We start from the raw sequence: 19,237 nt of genomic DNA, 5'->3' as shown, positions 1-19,237 counted from the left end.
TAGAACCAGAGCTTTTCATTGTTCAAAACACTGAAATGATAGCAGCAAAATTCAGCACAATCCGTATCAGGTGACCAAATTATTATATTCTCTGATGGGCTATGTAGGCACAATGGCCAAACATCAGACAATCTGGTTTCTCATGGTCAGAATACAGAGCTTCTATTATCGCACAGTATTCCAAACTGACATTTAGTTGCTATTTCATCTGGTGAGGCAAAAATCAAGGAAGGTCTTTCCTGCAAGAGGTTTAAAAGGGACTTGCACCAGTCTTAAGAATAAGAATTCAATCAAGTCAGCTTTTTTTGTTGAGTGGGTGAGATACTGCTACATATTTGCTCTGGATCCTTACCTCTATTGTGGCAAACTTTGTGCGTCTTGTTCTCTTCCCAGATTTTATAGTCTTTCAAGTATTAGCTATCTGGCACAACATGAATCTCACTAGCCAGACTGAACTTGTTCAAGACAATTGTATTCAGCATATCTGACCAGCCAGTTATGCTTTGGGCGTCATTTGTGTTACTGCCAGCAGATCAATTAAGTGTTGCGAATTCATTCCCACTACCGGAAATTCTGTCCTGGACAAGTTGCCAACTTCTAGTTCATGCAAAAGAATGCTCTTGTTTGTTTAACACAACCTATACCATAGGGCTATAATACAGAGAATACATCATTACTAAATAATAACTAAATTTGTCTCAAAATGCTGAAAATGATACTATTCGTGTAGATGTGATGGAAAAAGGGTTTATGATGGTACAAAGTTCCAAAAAGGTATAAACAGGCCTTCCTTTTATCTCTTTATAAGAACACACTTAACGATAGTGTTTAAGGGTGTAGGACACTTTTAAAGGTGAAAGGTGTCTGATTTCAATTCCAGTTTCTACACAATAGATGCTCACCAAAACGTCAGCCGGGCAATCCCAATCCCCCACTGTAGTGCCCAATCACAGCCGTGGCCTCCCCAGTAAACAGCTTAAACTCACGGTCCTGGGCGAGGATCGATCTATTACCAGGCGAACACGTTACTACTGTACTCTATCAATAAAACACATGTATAAATGAAGTCTTTTCAGACAGCATTCAGTATTAATCCTAAGATGACCCGGCAGAGAATGCATTATCCAAAATGTGCATCTTAGTTACGTGTAAGGTGATATTCAAAAGGAAAAATGAAAAATCGACAAAATGAGATCACCAACTTTTGCCTAGTTACTGTACCCTTCTTTAGAAGCCTTTATTACCATGACCCATGAACATAGTTCAACCATGTCAGTTATTGCGGACAAGACTAAAGCCAAATTACAAGAAATGTGCGGAATTTCTTTTTTAATTTAGTTAATTACACAGTCTGAGGGAATGACATCGCAGTCATAGGTGTGTATATGCACACATAGTGGTTTTGAGTGAATATGGGGCTAGTGTTAGAAAATGGCACACTGTACCTTATGGCTTACATGGAGAGCTCCGCCAAGGACCAAGGTACAACCTTGGGTAGGTCAAAATTGTTCACACCATGGAGTAAACGGAACCATATTTTCAGGTCATGGGCTCCCTCACTAATAGGATTCAGGTCATTGGGACATGTGGAGCTTGTCCACTTTGCTTAATGATAAGCATCAGTGATGGTTTTACAGTCTCTCTCTCTCTCTCTCTCTCTCTCTCTCTCTCTCTCTCTCTCTCTCTCTCTCTCTCTCTCTCTCTCTCTCTCTCTCTCATGCACTTGTACACATTTATTCTCACATTTTTGTGTACTGACGTGAATACACACACACACACGTGCGCACACACACACGCATTATATATATATATATATATATATATATATATATAAATATATATATATATATATTAAATGTGTATATATATATATCTATCTATCTATCTATCTATCTATATGTATATCATCCACATGAATATGTGTAGAGTATATATATTTGTGTTTGCTTATGTATACTTACACACACACACACACACACACATATATATATATATATATATATCATACACATGAATATTTATACAGTATATATATATATCATACACATGAATATGTATACAGTATATATATTTGTGTGTGCTTGTGTATACACACACATATATATATATGTATATATATGTGTATATATATATATATATATATATATATATATACTCGTGTGTGTATGCATGCGTCCTGATGTGAATATATGGTTATGTATAGGCTATAAATACATATGCGTATTCATACAAATATATATATATATATATATATATATGCATGTATATGTATACTGTATATATGTGTGTATGGTCTTATATGTTTATGTGGACGTATGTTTGAGCACTTGATATATATACATTAAGGTCATAGACAAGGACATATTTTAACAAAGTTGTTTATTGTCCTTATTAACAAAATAATAAAAGATAAGGAGACTCTAGAATGACAAAAAATATGCAAATGAAGATGGAGATAATTGTTGCTTGCTCTAAAACTAGTCGTATAAATTTGGGTCTGAGAGGCAAACATATTAATCCCAATAGAGGAAAGGAGAGTTGACTATGATACTACTAAATTATTATTATTATTATTATTATTATTATTATTATTATTATTATTATTATTATTATTATTATTATTATTATTGGTTAAGCTACAACCCTAGCTGGAAAAGCAGGATGCTATAAGGCCGACGACTCCAACAGGGTAAATAGCATATTAAGAATTGTAAATAGATAAACTTTTTACGAGAAGTAATGAATAAAAAATAACAAGATGAGTAACAACATTGAAATAGATCTGCCATGTATAAATAAGAAGAGATTTAAGTCAACCTGTTCAACGTAAAAACCTTTTCTGCAAGTTTGAACTTTAGAAGTTCCACCTACCAACTTCTAGATTAGGAACATCAATCCACAATCTGATCACAGCTGGAATAAAACTTAGGGTTGAATCTTTTGATATAAAAAAACTGATGTAAAACAACTAATTGGATTTAAACGTGTGCATATATCATGAAGAATTAAAGAAATGACGATGTTATTTTAATGTCAATCAGATTAGGAATTTTCCTTTTTCTTGATATTATTACCGATACATATTGTTGTCTACTTAAATCGTTCAAGGAGTTACCTACTGTATTGCAATTGTTCAGTGTCTACTTTCCTCTTAGTTAAGTAGAAGAGACTCTTTGGCTATAGTAAGCAAAGTTTCTATAGTTTATATATGAAAGATTTATTTTGATATTGTTAGTGTTCTTAAAATACTTTATTTTGATTGTTCATTAATTTTCTTGTAGTTTATTTATTTTCTTATTTCCTTTTCTCACTGGGCTATTTTCCCTGTTGGAGCCCCTGGGATGATAGCATCCTGCTTTTCCAACTAGGGTTGTAACTTAGCAACTAATAATAATAATAATAATAATAATAATAATAATAATAGTAATAGTAGCAATAGTAATAATAATGATAGCAATAATAATAATAATAATATTAATAATAATAATAAGAGCAATAATGATAATAATAATAATAATAGTGATAATAATTATAATAGTAATAGTATTAATAGTAATAGTAATAATAGTAATAAGAATAATAATAGTAATGATAATAATAGCAATAATAATAATAGTAATAATAATAATGATAGTAAAAAATAAGTAATAATAATAATAATAATAATAATAATAATAATAATGTACATGTTCAGATTTCTTTCCCTCGAAGTGATACGAGATTGGTATTTTGAAAAAGGTGAGCTGAACAAAACATTTGCACGAATCACACATAGTCTAGCGACACGTGTAGGGTTTGATATAAGATGCATTACAATCATACCAATTTAGTAAATGGGAATGGGTAATTTGTTTAAATCAAAAGTTATTGATGCCAATGGTACAGTTGACACATGAATTCCTGGTACACTTCACTATGAAAAAGTGCTCCCTGTCACACTCTTACTCTGATGAGAGTAACTAAACAGATGTGACAGTAGGCCTTCCATAATAATGAGGTGTGTCAGGAATTTCTGTGTCCAGCTGTGCATTTGGGACTAATGAATCTCATAGCGGAAGGGTTAAAGCCGTACACAAGTACTTAAATGGTTTATTCAAGGTTTTCGATGCCATACGTCTCCCTAGGGTAGGTCAGAGGATGGTCAGAACCATTCCTTGATCAGGTTGGGACGCAACGTAATAATTTAGGTTAGATTTTCTATGGTAAAGCTAAGATGCTTTCTTATATCTTACTAGTTTATTCCACATATAGAAACATTAAGTTTTCTGCTTTGTTCCCCAAGTAATGTTTGGCATGGAAGGGGACTTTTATTATGTCTAAAACAACCAATTTCCGATCACTGGGAATCTTTATTTTACTCTGAAATTCAGTTTCTAAATATTTGCTGTACTTAGCTCCTGAAGGTATTGGAGACGCGATTATATAAGAAATTGAATGAGGGATCGTTGTCGAGATGTGAGTTTGGCAAGATTAGTTGAGTTGGTTGCAAGGTATTTGGCATCACAAAAAAAAAGACAAAAAATAAGTTGAGAATAAATGAAGCAAAGGCTCTGCAGAGAATGAGAGGCAAGAAGAATTCCTGAAGGAATGCTGAAGGACAGTGTAGGCTATGTTTGTCACTTAAAAGTAATAATGGAAGCTGTTGAAATAAATATGATAGGAAAGAAACGAATTATAAAGAGGGCTTGAACTGAAAGAAATGAAATGATATGAAAGAAATGATAAAGAATGGCGCCCGAAAAAAAATTGGATTAGGTTACTTTTGATGAGCTTGAGCTATACAGAAAATGTAAAAGAATATGATTGATGTAGTTTGCTAAGGGGAAATATAGATTGATTTACTGATTAATTCTCTCCAGCAGCCTAAATTTGTTTTAGATTTTCTTTCCTTCTGAGCAGAGGTATAAGGAACAAATGGCTAACTATATCGAGAAAACAAGACGAATAAATATTTAGAATGTGGCTCTTATCATAGTTGCATGAATTTTCGATTTCTTTCACAAGTATATTTTGATTATTGTAGTTAAACAAATACTCTGTAACATCTATCCTTTCAAAAACTACAGAATCCTGTCGATCCCTCTTGATATATTCCATCCTTAATGGCAGTCAACGAAGCAATGAAAACGGCCCTGAAAACAGACTAAGTTTTAAGACATGATCCTGGTGTAGTGATTTGAATAGCTTCTAGTTACACAGGATCCTTTCAATGTAGATTTGTGAACTTGGGTCGAAGATTCTAAATAATGAGCAGTCCAAACTTTGCCTTTGCATTTAGAACATAAATACGACGATTGCTGCGTTTTAATACTATATCTGGCAGATTTTATGCCATTATCGATATCTGCCCCAAAATTCCAGACTATATATATATATATATATATATATATATATATATATATATATATATATATATATATATATATATATATGTGTGTGTGTGTGTGTGTATGTATGTGTATGTGTATGCATGCTATTACAGTATGACAGTACACACTCACTGAAAGTTATATTCATAAGCTCCATCGTAGAATATTCTCACCAGGGTATGACTACTCCCTCTCCCTTTACCCGAGTGACGGAGAGGGCTGTGCGTGACCGATAATAATTATATAAAGAAGAGAAAAGTCCTACTTCTTTTATCGAGATAGACTTGGCTAACATGCTTTCAAGGACGAAAGGTTTGAATTTTGTGTTCACAATGACCTTGATCTACATTTACGAGAATTAAACAGATGTTTTATACTCCTCCCTATTATCAGTGGTGTTACGCAGTCGGTAATTGCTTGAGAATGTTAAGAAAATAGTTAATTCGGTTATACGAAAAAAGCGACCTGGTTTTTATAATTTATTCCAAGATTCTTATTCGTGTTATATACTATGGTGTTACACGCTTTAGAGGTTTATATAAACTTTAATTCTTTAGGCTTACCAATATGATATCCTGTCAAAATTTATGTATATTCTGTTTTGAAACATATATTCTTTTTTGAAATGGAAAAGGATGGAAGTAGCACAGCCTCGTCAAGAAAATTATTTGCTGGAAAATCCGAAGGTTGCAACATACCCTTCGAAAGGGGGGAGAGGTTATGGAAATTTATATACATCTACACACATGTATACTTAAATATGTGTGTCTATATACACGTGTGTATGCATGTATATATATATATATATATATATATATATATATGTATATAATAATAATAATAATAATAATATATATGTATGTATATATAGCCACTTTGTCTAAAAAGAAAAGTATTTAATCAGATGGTTCTACCAGTATGAACTTGTGCTATGCATCGGAAACTTGGAACTTTAAAACATGAACTAGTTACAACCAAGAGCTATGGAATTTATAATAATGAGAATAACACAAGATACAGAAAATGACCAACATGAATACGAGAGCAAACTAAAGCAAAGGTTATTCTTACACGTAAGAAAAACAAATTGACATGGACAGGACATAGAAAGAGAATGAGAGATAATAGATGGACAAGACGAATAACGGAATGGGTCCCTGTAGATTGCAAACGGAGCAGGGGACGGTAAAAGAGACGGTGGATTGACAAGCTAAGAACATTTGCGGGAATAGACTGGCATAGAAAGACCATAAACATGCGGGAGTGGAAGGAAATTTTTGAGGCCTTTATCCTGCAATTAACTAGTTGCGGCTGACAATGATGATGATGATGATGATATATAAATGCATATATTCATTAAGTGCTAAAGTGCTTGTGGCATTACATATATATATATATATATATATATATATATATATATATATATATATATATATATATATATATATATATATATATATATAATTCATTTGAGAGTAAAGCTGCATCAGCAAGATGAAGGGTGCAGACTAAGTGATGGTGTATATATATATATATATATATATATATATATATATATATATATATATATATATATATATATATATATATATATATAAAGAAAATAAATAATTTCGTAAAGTGGTAGAAACATATTCAAGTATCACATCCTTTTGGGAGTTATTGAATGAGTGCGTCTGATACACAGGTGACATCAAATAACGTCTCCCAAGTCTCACCGGATTTGATAATCTCTTTACGTCTCCCGAATAACCTATCTTATCTAGTCCTTGCGTTTGAATGCATTACGACAACTTGGCGCCCAACTCTTGCTATTTTTTTTTTAATTCCGTGTTTCTTTAATATATAAACCTTTATCAGTATATTATATATGAAGGTTATTTAATAACTCCACAATCGAAGACTTTTTTTTCTCCTTCGAGATATCTCGTTTCTCTGATATTAAGCATCTGACGTTTTGAACCGGGTGACACGTGAACTTTTTCTTTATAACCAGCTAAAATCGATAATCCATCAGATATGAGAGGTGATATGAACTAGACGCACATGGGCTCATAAATAGGCGTCAATGTGACTTGGTTGATCCGGGAAAAATTTAAATAACTCAAGAAATCAATCCTAAAAGCCTTAAGATACGTAGGCCTATGATATGAACTAGACGCAAATATCCTCATAAATCGGCTTAACGTACCTGGGTTGATCCTGGATAAATTTAAATAACTCAGGAAATCAGTCATAAAAACCATCAAGATACGTAGGCCTACTGTCCAGCATAGCGGCGTGGTTTCTCTAACAAGCAAAGACGTTTGAAGTGATAATCATGAAATCCAGATATAACCTCTAGCCGCAGGACCTTAATATGTTTGGGGTTCCCAATGCCGTCCTCTTACCACACGATAGACCCCTCCCCCAAATCCCCCACCCCAACGAAACTGCTCTTTCACTGTCTCCAGACTCTACCCAGCAGTCAGAGATAACGTGGATCATTAGTTCTTTCACACGCAAACCATACACAGCTGTCGCAAGTTCCCGATCGTGCGCTTCGCGTATCAAGAAGAAGAGACTTTAGTCTCTTCGCATTGCTGAAAAGTTTTAGTTTGGTTCATCTTTAATTTTATTTTGGTTCATGTGTGATACGCTTGGTGTTTTATTTTAGAATTTCTCCGCGTCTAATACCATCATGGCTACTTGCGAAGGTAAGTACTTGCTCATTATAATTTACCAGTGTAATAAATTGTTTAATCTATTCAATTCCGTGAAAATTATTATGTATATCAAGTTTTTTATTCGTTACAAATGAATAATATGTAGCTTATTCTGCGTTATAAACTTATTTACTTGTTTTAATCATTCATTGCATATCTTTTATGGGTTACTTAATGATGCATCTCCTACTCGTGTTATTAGCTGTGTTTTATCTAAGCACAAATATCTTAAATTTATTTATTTACATATTACCCTTCATTCTCCGTAAGGCATTTCAAGAAATTTTGCTAGTTTGAGGTTCATATGTAAATTCTAATGCGTTTTCTTTGATGGTTTTGCTATGAAATCTCTCTCTCTCTCTCTCTCTCTCTCTCTCTCTCTCTCTCTCTCTCTCTCTCTCTCTCTCTCTCTCTACGACCCTGCAACCTTGAAAGTTATATTTACCCAAACATTAATGTACATGCTTCCAAGTCGACTGTTGTATATTACAGCTGGGGTGAACTCAGAGAAAAAAACCATATATCAGTTTCATTAACCGATGAGAACACCATTAAGGTTAAATCCATCATGTTTTTTAAAACTGATTGGTCATAGCGAAGTAAATCCTTAAGACTAGGTCGATACCACTCATCAGATCGATAAACTTCTAAACGTAACTCATTCCATCTCCCTTATGTAATAAAGAGCTAATGTCTTGATATATATATATATATATATATATATATATATATATATATATATATATATATATATATATATATATATATATATATCAAGAAATTGACAGCTGTTGGATCCCCTTCTCCTGTGTAAATACAATGTCTTTGTATATGTATTCACAGTGTTGAACCTGTTGATGTCCCTAATGGACGAAAGTACTAACTCCAATCAAGTCTTTACATTTTTCCTTCCGTGGCTATAATACATATACAGTATATATATATATATATATATATATATATATATATATATATATATATATATATATATATATATATATAGAGAGAGAGAGAGAGAGAGAGAGAGAGAGAGAGAGAGATGATATATATATATATATATATATATATATATCTTTCATATCTTTCCAATGACGCAGCTGCCTTGCCAGACATATAACTACACGGTCTCTCCCCGTCCCAAGGGTAGGGGGAATAGGGAAATTATACCATGGTGAGAGGGGTGTGCGTGTGTGTACATATCTATTTGAATATGTAGCTGTCATTTCTGACCGGTCGCATACACTAATCATACGGAGAAGCATGAGTTACCTTGACGCTCTTATCTGTACGGCACTGGATAAGCTGTTCACAAGTTAATGAATTAGATTAGTATGAAAGGCAGGTGCGCTCCATTATGCTCATTTGATTCTCGTCTATGTTTTACCTTCCTTTTATATCTCTCGTGTAGGCAAAAGAGATTATACTTTTAGAAACTCGCTTGATGGTTACGAATATACTACAAATAGGCTTATTTGTATGCTTAATCTTATTGAGTAGGCCTATACAGTATAGTAGGCTTATCAATGGCTACATTCGTTGCTTATCACCAATACGCATGATTTATAGTGATAAATATGATAATACAGTATACCTATTCATAATAATTATGGCAATGTACCTCATTATAATCGCTTGTCCTGCAGCTATGAAGATTTTTTTGATAAGTATATAAAGATTTTTCCCTTATCAAACAGAATTCCTAATTAATTAATGAGGACATTTTAATGCCATTAGTATTAACTTTTTCAAGGGACTGGGAGCCTTTTTACTCTACTTTCTTTGTTTTAATTAGACCAGTCTTTAATTCAATTTATAACACGTGTATATTTACATAAGGATGGGTGTGTGTTGTTCATAGAGGCCATTATCGTTATGGAATAACAGTAGACAATCGGCTTTAGGTGAAAATAAAAATACTCTCATGTTTACGATGGATAGAAATGCGTGAAGTTTTGGAAATATTTAATAAAATATATTGATTTTAAATTCCTCCTATTTCAATGCGTATTTCAAATCCGTTCGGTAAATGTTGCAAAATATAATCAAAATTAATCAGTGCATCTAAAGGACTGGCTGATGTGATGTTTAACAAATTTAGGATAGAAATGCTGAATTCCAGCAGCTTTCATTAGAGAAGTTTGTTGTTTATGGTCGTGTGTTTGTATTTATACAGTATATATATATATATATATATATATATATATATATATATATATATATATAAAGATAGATAGATATAGATATAGATATACATATATATATATATATACATATATATATATATATATATATATATATATATATATATATACATATGTATATATGTATATATATATATATATATATATCTATACATATATGTGTATATATATATATATATACATACATACATACATACATACATACATATATATATATATATATATATATATATATATATATATAATCTGTGCGCCTGCGCGTGTGTGTATAATTGTTTTTACATTAATCTGTAAATTTCTAATTGAAAATACCTAGAAGTAAAGAAATATTACTACGAATCTAGTCGAAAACATACCTTTTTTCGTCTCCTTATTTCTATAACCTCCCCTCTACAAAGAAGCGAGCCTGTTATTTCCTAAGACGTCATGCTACCCACTTGCATTATTATTATTATTATTATTATTATTATTACTTGCTCAGTTACAACCCTAGTTGGAGAAACAGGATGCTATAAGCCCAAGGGCTCCAACAGGGAAAATAGCCCAGTAAGGAAAGGACATTAAGGGGTCGGTTGCCGGATCCACCCCCTCCAATGCCTTATATCAAAGGCATCCTCTACCATCAAACCTCTGCTCTCCAAGATGAAGGATGATATGGAGAGAAGAAGTTCAGTGGAAGAGGACGCCTTTAATAGAAGGCATTGGAGAGGTCAAATAAGGCAACCGACCCCTTAGCGTAGGGACGACGCTGGGAACAGAAGAAGGTTGGCGAGATACAAGACAGGCTGATGAAATCTCCCTCTCCTTGCTTAGATTAAATTTCATCCACTCGGAAAGATAACCAGACATTCCTGCTGTGGATTCTCATAAGCAGAACGTTGCCATCCTCTGCTCAAACGCACGCACGCTCTCTCTCTCTCTCTCTCTCTCTCTCTCTCTCTCTCTCTCTCTCTCTCTCTCTCTCTCTGTATATATATATATATATATATATATATATATATATATATATATATATATATATATTTTATGTGTGTGATTGAACTTGGGATCTGTCGCTAGGGAGGCACAGTTACTAACCACCGGACGACCAATATGCACACAGCTATTTATGTCAGCGATTTAATCTTAACTGCATTAAATGCACTGTTGTTAATTTGTCCTAGTCATATGATATGCTTAGAGAAGTGGAGGAACACCATCGTTAGCTCAAGAGGCTATTTCAAAACCTTTTAGATTAACAATCTATCTTAATGAACCGTTTCAAGAACTCTTGAAATATGCATTGAATAACAGCGTGTGTGTATATATGTACGTACAGTTGGACAATGGAGTCCCTGGTACACCTCACTCCGAAGAAGTGCACCCTGTTACAACCTTAATTTGCGAAGAGTTACCGAACATATAGCGTAGGAAGAGATAGCAGTAATGGTGTGGCTGAGTGCACCTGCAATTCTTGTGTCCAACTATACGTCATACTCTCACGTGACTATTCTCATTTTTTTTTACCTCCATTTGATATGAAATTCTGTTAGGAATCTTCGAATTTGGTAAGTGGAATTTTAATTCTTTAATTCGGGCCTGGTCAACTTTTGGATAAGTGGTTATATTCTCAGATATAAGCCGAGACCGTCACTAGATAATGTTCCGCCACGACGTCCAATTAACCACGACGCTCTTATACGTGTGTCTATATATATATATATATATATATATATATATATATATATATATATATATATATATATATATATATATATATATATATATATATATATATATATATATATCGTTATTATGCATAATTCATAGTAAACTTTTATATGAATTGATATATACTTCGTCCCTTAATTTTCTTGACATTTTACTTACGTTTTCTAATTTTCTCGTAATGGTCAAATTTTATATGAAAGTGTACCTATGAAATTAGAAAAAAAAAAAATCCTTTAAACAGATTGAACAACAGCAACAACGATAGCAACAATGACAACAACACCAATATCACCATCCACGAGTTCTCTAAGCTATTATTATTAACTCGCCGTTGACATTGCGCATAGTGAGTCTTTTATTGATAGCATTCAGATATTCCTCCTTTGCCCCATGGCGTCGTGTACTAACCATCTGAGTCACTTAGGTAGGCAAACAGTCAATTACCAGTATCGTTGACCTTCTATTATACCCTAACATTTGGGTGCTAAAAAGATGGGGCATGACCAATTTACTCTACCATGCAGTGTGTACGGTATTATTGTTAGTGTACACGATCCGTCATAATGGCCTTTAAATAATTAGAAATACACACAGATTCAACACTTCCCACTCCCTCCCCATTTCCTAACTACAACACAGCAGTTGTGGTTTCCGAGAGTACCTCTTGGGGTACCTCCTCTCACTAGGGTATGACTTCCCCCTCTCCACCCAAACCGAGGAACAAGGAGAGCCCGAATAGTCATACGTCGGGCAATACTCCTCAGCGTAATCAGAAATATATATATATATATATATATATATATATATATATATATATATATATATATATATATATATATATATACAGACACTTGTTTTTTATAATATATAGGGAGATTATTATTATTACTAGCTAAGCTACAACCTTAGTTGGAAAAGCAGGATGCTATCTGCACAACGGTTCCAACAGGGAAAAATAGCTTAGTGAGGGAAGGAAATAAGGAAACTGGTAGAAGTGTGCCTAAGTGTACCTTCAAGCAAGAGAACTCTAACCCAAGACAGTGGAAGACCATGGTACAGCTATAGCACTACCCAAAACTAGAGAACAATGATTTGATCTTGGATTGTCCTCCTTGAAGAGCTGCTTATCATGGCTAAAAAGTATGCAGCTGGTTTCCTAATTTGATAAGTTTGACAACATTTGGGTTGGCCAGTACTTGGATGGGTGACCCCGAATGCATGTCAGACTAGTTTGTACACCCAGTAACAAAACCGGTGTCGCCTGGCCAGACCTGACTTGGAGAGATCATGCCCCTCTTTCCCTGAAAGGTGGCCGACGTTAAACAACCGAGACATCGTTAGGATGGTTTGAATGTGAGGAGGAGGGAAATTACCGATATCACTCAAAGAAAGGTGATGAAGAGATAGAACTTTTTTATTCGTTTAAGAAATGTAATCTAATATTATTTCGAAGCTAATTCATCAAAAGATTTTATCATAACTTTTTATGTGAATTTTCCTATCCTATTTCTATATAAAATTTTCTTGAATATTATTTGAACTGACTATTCATATTGATATTCATAACATGGAAATATCCTTCACTTGCATTTTCTTAAGCAATTCCTCTCTCTCTCTCTCTCTCTCTCTCTCTCTCTCTCTCTCTCTCTCTCTCTCTCTCTCTCTCTCTCTCTCCACATACATACACACTGTAGCCTATGCATTATATGTAGGGGCTAATAATGTATAGTTTCAAATAGCACCTATTGTGTCACCCATCTTTAATAAATGGCCTTTGTTCAAAATTTCGAAGGTAATGAGGTTTAAAGGTTTTGTTGTTGATTTCGGTGTTTTCCTTTGATTTCGATCATGAGCCACGTAGCTCGGTGTGGTTGGGGTCAGCTTTTGTCACGGGCTACTTGGCTCCGGCCCTCTTAGAGAAAATGGTATTATTTGCTACATCAATTGGATTAGTTTAAAGTTGGAGATTTAAAATCCATCATCAGTTAACATAATCTATATTGTTTCAGAATTGATTGGTGAAAATAAAATATGTGAAATGACATGCAATGAAAGTTCATTGGTGCATTGTTATAATGATGATGTGGTATATAGGAGGTAGGGTATAAAAGATTAAGCTATCAACACATTGTTTACTCAAATTATCTGGTTCGGCGTCAATAACCTTAGATGTCAGGATGTCAAAAAACTCCTAATCAATCAATTAATCAATCAAATTATCTGGGCAAGTCACTCACTTCCAAGCGAACCCCCTTCCCTAGTGACGATTGCTCAATGCTCAAAGGTCCGAGTCTAGCTGGCTTCACCCTTCCCAAGGGAAAAGGAAATATTTACTTAACATTGAGTATTCGTATTATTACGATTTTATTTGTCGTTTCATGTCCTGATGTTCAACACCTTAAAAGTGTTCCCCCGGTAAGATCTTCAAGAAATCCATTACTCTCGATATTTGTTCAATCAGTCTTTCGCATATTTACTTCGTCATTTATAGTTTTTATATAATTTTAAACACCTGGAAAGCAATCTGTATGAAATATTTTCATCTTAGTATTTTGTTTTTCCTTTACTAAAAAACTTCCACCAGAAGGATCTCATCATAACTGTGAGACCTTTAAACCTCAAACATGTGGGGATGGGGGTAGAAGGATATAACCAGGCGGGGGTTTAAGATGATGGTGGAGAGGTGGCAATTGGGTGATCTTAATGTATGGCTTGACGAGGTTTGCTTATTAACATTCATGAAGTGAGGATGATGATGGTAATACCCCTATTGATAGCATTTAATATCAATGATTCCAACTCGCAATGTAAACGGACATATATCGTTCTAACATTGTTTGTAGGTGGTCATTGAACATCTTTGGAACATGGGATCTTCACCCGAAAGAAATACAATTCCAACACTAACTTGCAAAGTAGTTAGCGGTCTTGTGTGATCCTTGGGAACATCCAAATAATATAAGATATTAGATACAGGTAATATATATATATATATATATATATATATATATATATATATATATATATATATATACAGAGAGAGAGAGAGAGAGAGAGAGAGAGAGAGAGAGAGAGAGAGAGAGAGAGAGGAGAGAGAGAGAGAGAGAGAGAGAGAGAGAGAGGAGAGAGAGAGTTACAAGGATTTTTGATGTCTCAAAGACTTTTTAGTCCATTCGCAGACTCCATTTGCTCTTTGGTAGAGCGATTTAGTTTAAGCATTTGGAGAGTTCTCATGATCTTATCTAACTTATTCTAGAGTACAAGAGAGAGAGAGAGAGAGAGAGAGAGAGAGAGAGAGAGAGAGAGAGAGAGAGAGAGAGAGAGAGAGAGAGAGAGAGAGCAACTGCTAGAATAATGCGAACAAAGGATATATCATTCCGACGTATATTAATTGGAATAGTCAGTTCCCACAATATTTAAGGACGTTCCATATAAAAATGTAATAAGGAATTCAAATATATCGGTGTGATTATATTTTTCGATAACTATCATCGAAAAAGATTGTATTTCTTAAAAGAATAAGAGATAAGACACCTCTATTTCTTTCATATATATACAGTATATATATACATATATATATATATATATATATATATATATATATATATATATATATATATTATATATATGTATATAATATATATATATATATATATATTATATATATATTATATATATATATATATATATATATATATATATATATATAATATATATATATATATATGTATATATATATATACATATATATATATATATATATATATATATATATATATATATATATATATATATATATATATATATATATATATATATATATATATATACATACACACAAGTTTATCACAAGTCTACCGTACATATTCTTGTCGAATTCAGGAATCTGTTCTTAGACTTGAAAGCAACCCTTCTCCACTATGATAGCTGATTAGTGAGTTTGCAACGCGTGGTTATTTATCATGAATCTATATCAATAACAACGTATTGCAAACACTTATCAACTATCATAGTGGAGATGAGTTTATTTCAAATCTAAAAAAGATTCCTGAATTCGACAGGAATATGTACGGTAGACTTGTAACAAACTTGTATTTGTCTTGATAGCATGGTTGGTTACAGTCTGCAAGCATGGTTGCGGCTAAGAGGCATAGGTTCGAATTTCTGCTCAGCCAGAAGCTGTTATCATAAATGAATTCCTAGTGAATATTCATTCCCAAAGATAGAATTCGATATTAAATGCCATTGTGGTTGATATTTACATTAATTAAAATCAAAAGTGTTAGTCATATATATATATATATATATATATATATATATATATATATATATATATTATATATTTATATATACTATACTTTTTTTTACTTGCCTAGATACAACCCTATTTGTGTCTGATCTATCGGAGTCCAGACATGGATGGCTATATATGAAAGGTCTGGGACTCACTGACGGGTGTTGACCTCTATTTTGAGGTGTCTTATCTCTAGCATTAGGGTTTTTTTACCTCTATTTTAGGGGCTCTAACTTTAGCTCTGTGACCTATATTTTTAGGTGCCTTATCTCTAGCATCAGGGGCTTTTTACCTCTACTTCTAAGTGCCTTTAGGGGCTTTATGACCTCTCTATCGAGGTGCCTTATCTCTAGCATTAGGGGCTTTTTGACCCCCGATTTTGCGGTGCCTTATCTCTAGCTTTAGGGGCTTTTTACCTCTTGTTTTGAGGGGCCTTATCTTTACCATCAGGAGCTTTTTTACCTCTATTTTTAGGTGTCTTAATCTTAGATTTAGGGGCTTTATGACCTCTATTTATAGGTGCCTTATCTCTAGCATTAGGGTCTTTTTAACCTCTATTTTAAGGTGCCTTATCTCTACCATTAGAGCCTTTTATACCTCTATTTTTAGGTGCTCTATCTCTAACATTAGGAGCTTTTTTACCTCTATTTTAATGCGCCTTATCTCTAGCATTAGGAGCTTTATGACCTCTGTTTTGAGGTGCCTTATCTCTAGCGTTGGGGATTTTATGACCTCTATTTTAAGGTTCCTTATCTCTAGCATTAAGGGATTTTTTTACCTATATTTTTAGGTGCCTTAACTTTAGCTTTAGGGGCTTTATGACCTTCGATCAAAGGGATTAACCAGTGAGGAAGTGTAGGTCAGAGGTAGATGGAGAACGCTGGCCAGAAACATCGACACCACAGAAAAGTGGGAAAAGATGCAGACAAAGAAGAAGAAGAAGATGACCTTTATTTTTAAGTGCCTTATCTCTAGCATTAGGAGCTTTTAGATCTCTGATTTGGAGGTGCCTTATCTCTAGCCTCTAGCATTAGGGGCTTTTTGACATTATTTTGAGGTGCCTTACCTGTAGCATTAGTGGCATTTTTACCTATATTTTGAAGTGCCGTGTTTTTTACCTCTATTTTAGGTGCCTTATCTCTAGCATTACAGGTTTTTACCTGTATTTCAATGTGCTTTATTTCTAGTGTTAGAGTCTTTTTTTTACTTCGATTTTAAGGTGCATTACTTCTAGCATTAGAGGCTCTTTGACCTCTATTTTGAGGTGCCTTATTTATAGCATTAGGTGCTTTTTTACCTCTATTTTTAGGACCCTTATATATAGCATTAAGGGCTTTTTTACCTTGATTTTGAGGAGCATTACTTTTAGCATTAGAGGCTCTTTGACCTCTGTTTTAAGTGCCGTATTTATAGCATTAGGGGCTTTTTTACCCGTATTTTGAGGTGCATTACCTCTAGCATTACAGTCTCTGTGACCTCTATATTTAGGTGCCTTATTTATAGCATTTGATGCTTTTTGACCTCGATTTTGAGGTGCATTACTTCAAGCATTGGAGGCTCTTTGACCTCTATTTTAGGTACCTTATTTATAGCGTTAGAGGCTCTTTGACCTCTATTTTAGGAGTCCTATCTATAGCATTAGGGGCTTTTTTACCTCTATTTTGAGGTCCATTACTTGTAGGTTTAGAGGCTCTTTGACCTCTATTTTTAGGTGCCTTATTTAGAGCATTAGAGCCTTTTTTACCTTTATATTATGTGCCTTATTTCTAGCATTAGGGTTTTTCAACCTCTATTTTGAGGTGCCTTATTTCTAGCATTAAGGTTTTTTAACCTCTATTTTGAGGTGCCTTATTTCTAGCATTAAGGTTTTTTAACCTCTATTTTGAGGTGCCTTATTTCTAGCATTAAGGGTTTTTTTACCTCTCTTTTGAGGTGCCTTATTTCTAGAATTAAGGTGTTTTTACCTCTCTTTTGAGGTGCCTTATTTCTCGTATTATGGTCTTTTTTTACTTCTATTTCAAGGTGACTTGCCTCTAGCATTAAAGGCTATTTTACGTCTTCGTTTAAAGACTCTTCGTTGCTGTTCTCTTCTGTCTGTTCTAGTTTTTCATGATCTTTAGGTTTTTGGTTGCCTTTGATATTTCATCTTCCAGTTTCCTTAGTTCGTCAATTTCCTCCCTGATTTCATCGTATTCTTTCTTAGTCCGTCAGTTGCCTTCTAGATTTCAAGAGAGATTTCAGTGCTGCGTGTCTTCATTTCGTCAGATTCCTCGGAGAAATCGATGGCATCTATGTCTTTGTCCATCAGGGCGATGGGTAAAGACAGGAATGCTATAAATTTTCTCTGCATACGTCATTACGCTAAAGCAAACGATGAACAACACAATATATTTACCAATAAGATCTGGATATGTCCTTTCTTCGATGTCGAATTTTGGGACTATCCTGTTGAAGAACCACAGGTCGCTCACCTTTCAGTTGAACCATTCTGTCTCCGTCCTTATTTCCAATAGTCTCCAAAAGCCCAAGCAAAGGATCATTCAAGGCGCGTATAATATATTCTTCAAAGCTCGACAACTTCTGCAGCAACCACCAAAACCAGCTGTAGATGAAGGTGTTCTGAAGAGCCTCCTGTTGACCCTGTAGTTGTAATACACAATTCTCACAGTCAGCTTCGTGTTTTGAAAACAGACATTAACAATGTTCACTGCGTTGCATGCTTAGTTTGAAAAAAAGAGAGCAAGTCTTCAGAAGTCATTTGAATCTCGGGGCGGAGCCGTTCAGAACTGCTCCGTGAAGATTCTGTTCTGGAGTCATTTAGAACTCCATGCTAAGTTTACGGCTATGTCTTCTGAAGCCTTTTGAAGATCCCGGAAAATTTTCTTCAGGTGACGTTCAGGGAGCTCCAGGAAGAATCTGTTCTGGAGTCATTCCGAACTACATGCTAAGTCTACAGCA

General features: G+C 33.9%; 1 protein-coding gene across 2 annotated transcripts in view; it reads left to right on the top strand.

The window, feature by feature from the left end:
• Positions 1-7,847: 7,847 nt before the first annotated feature.
• The window catches only part of LOC137627789 (sialin-like), a 91,284-nt gene continuing 79,894 nt past the window's right edge, over positions 7,848-19,237 (top strand). For both annotated transcript variants that reach the window (XM_068359144.1, XM_068359145.1), the window contains exon 1: positions 7,848-8,065. In XM_068359144.1, coding sequence (XP_068215245.1) covers positions 8,050-8,065 — 16 coding nt within the window. In that variant the 5' untranslated portion in view covers positions 7,848-8,049. The remainder of the gene's footprint in view (positions 8,066-19,237) is intronic.

This window comes from Palaemon carinicauda, chromosome 35 (assembly GCF_036898095.1).
Source record: "Palaemon carinicauda isolate YSFRI2023 chromosome 35, ASM3689809v2, whole genome shotgun sequence".
Classification (NCBI taxonomy): Eukaryota; Metazoa; Arthropoda; class Malacostraca; order Decapoda; family Palaemonidae; genus Palaemon; species Palaemon carinicauda.
This window is presented reverse-complemented; position numbering and strand designations above follow the sequence as displayed.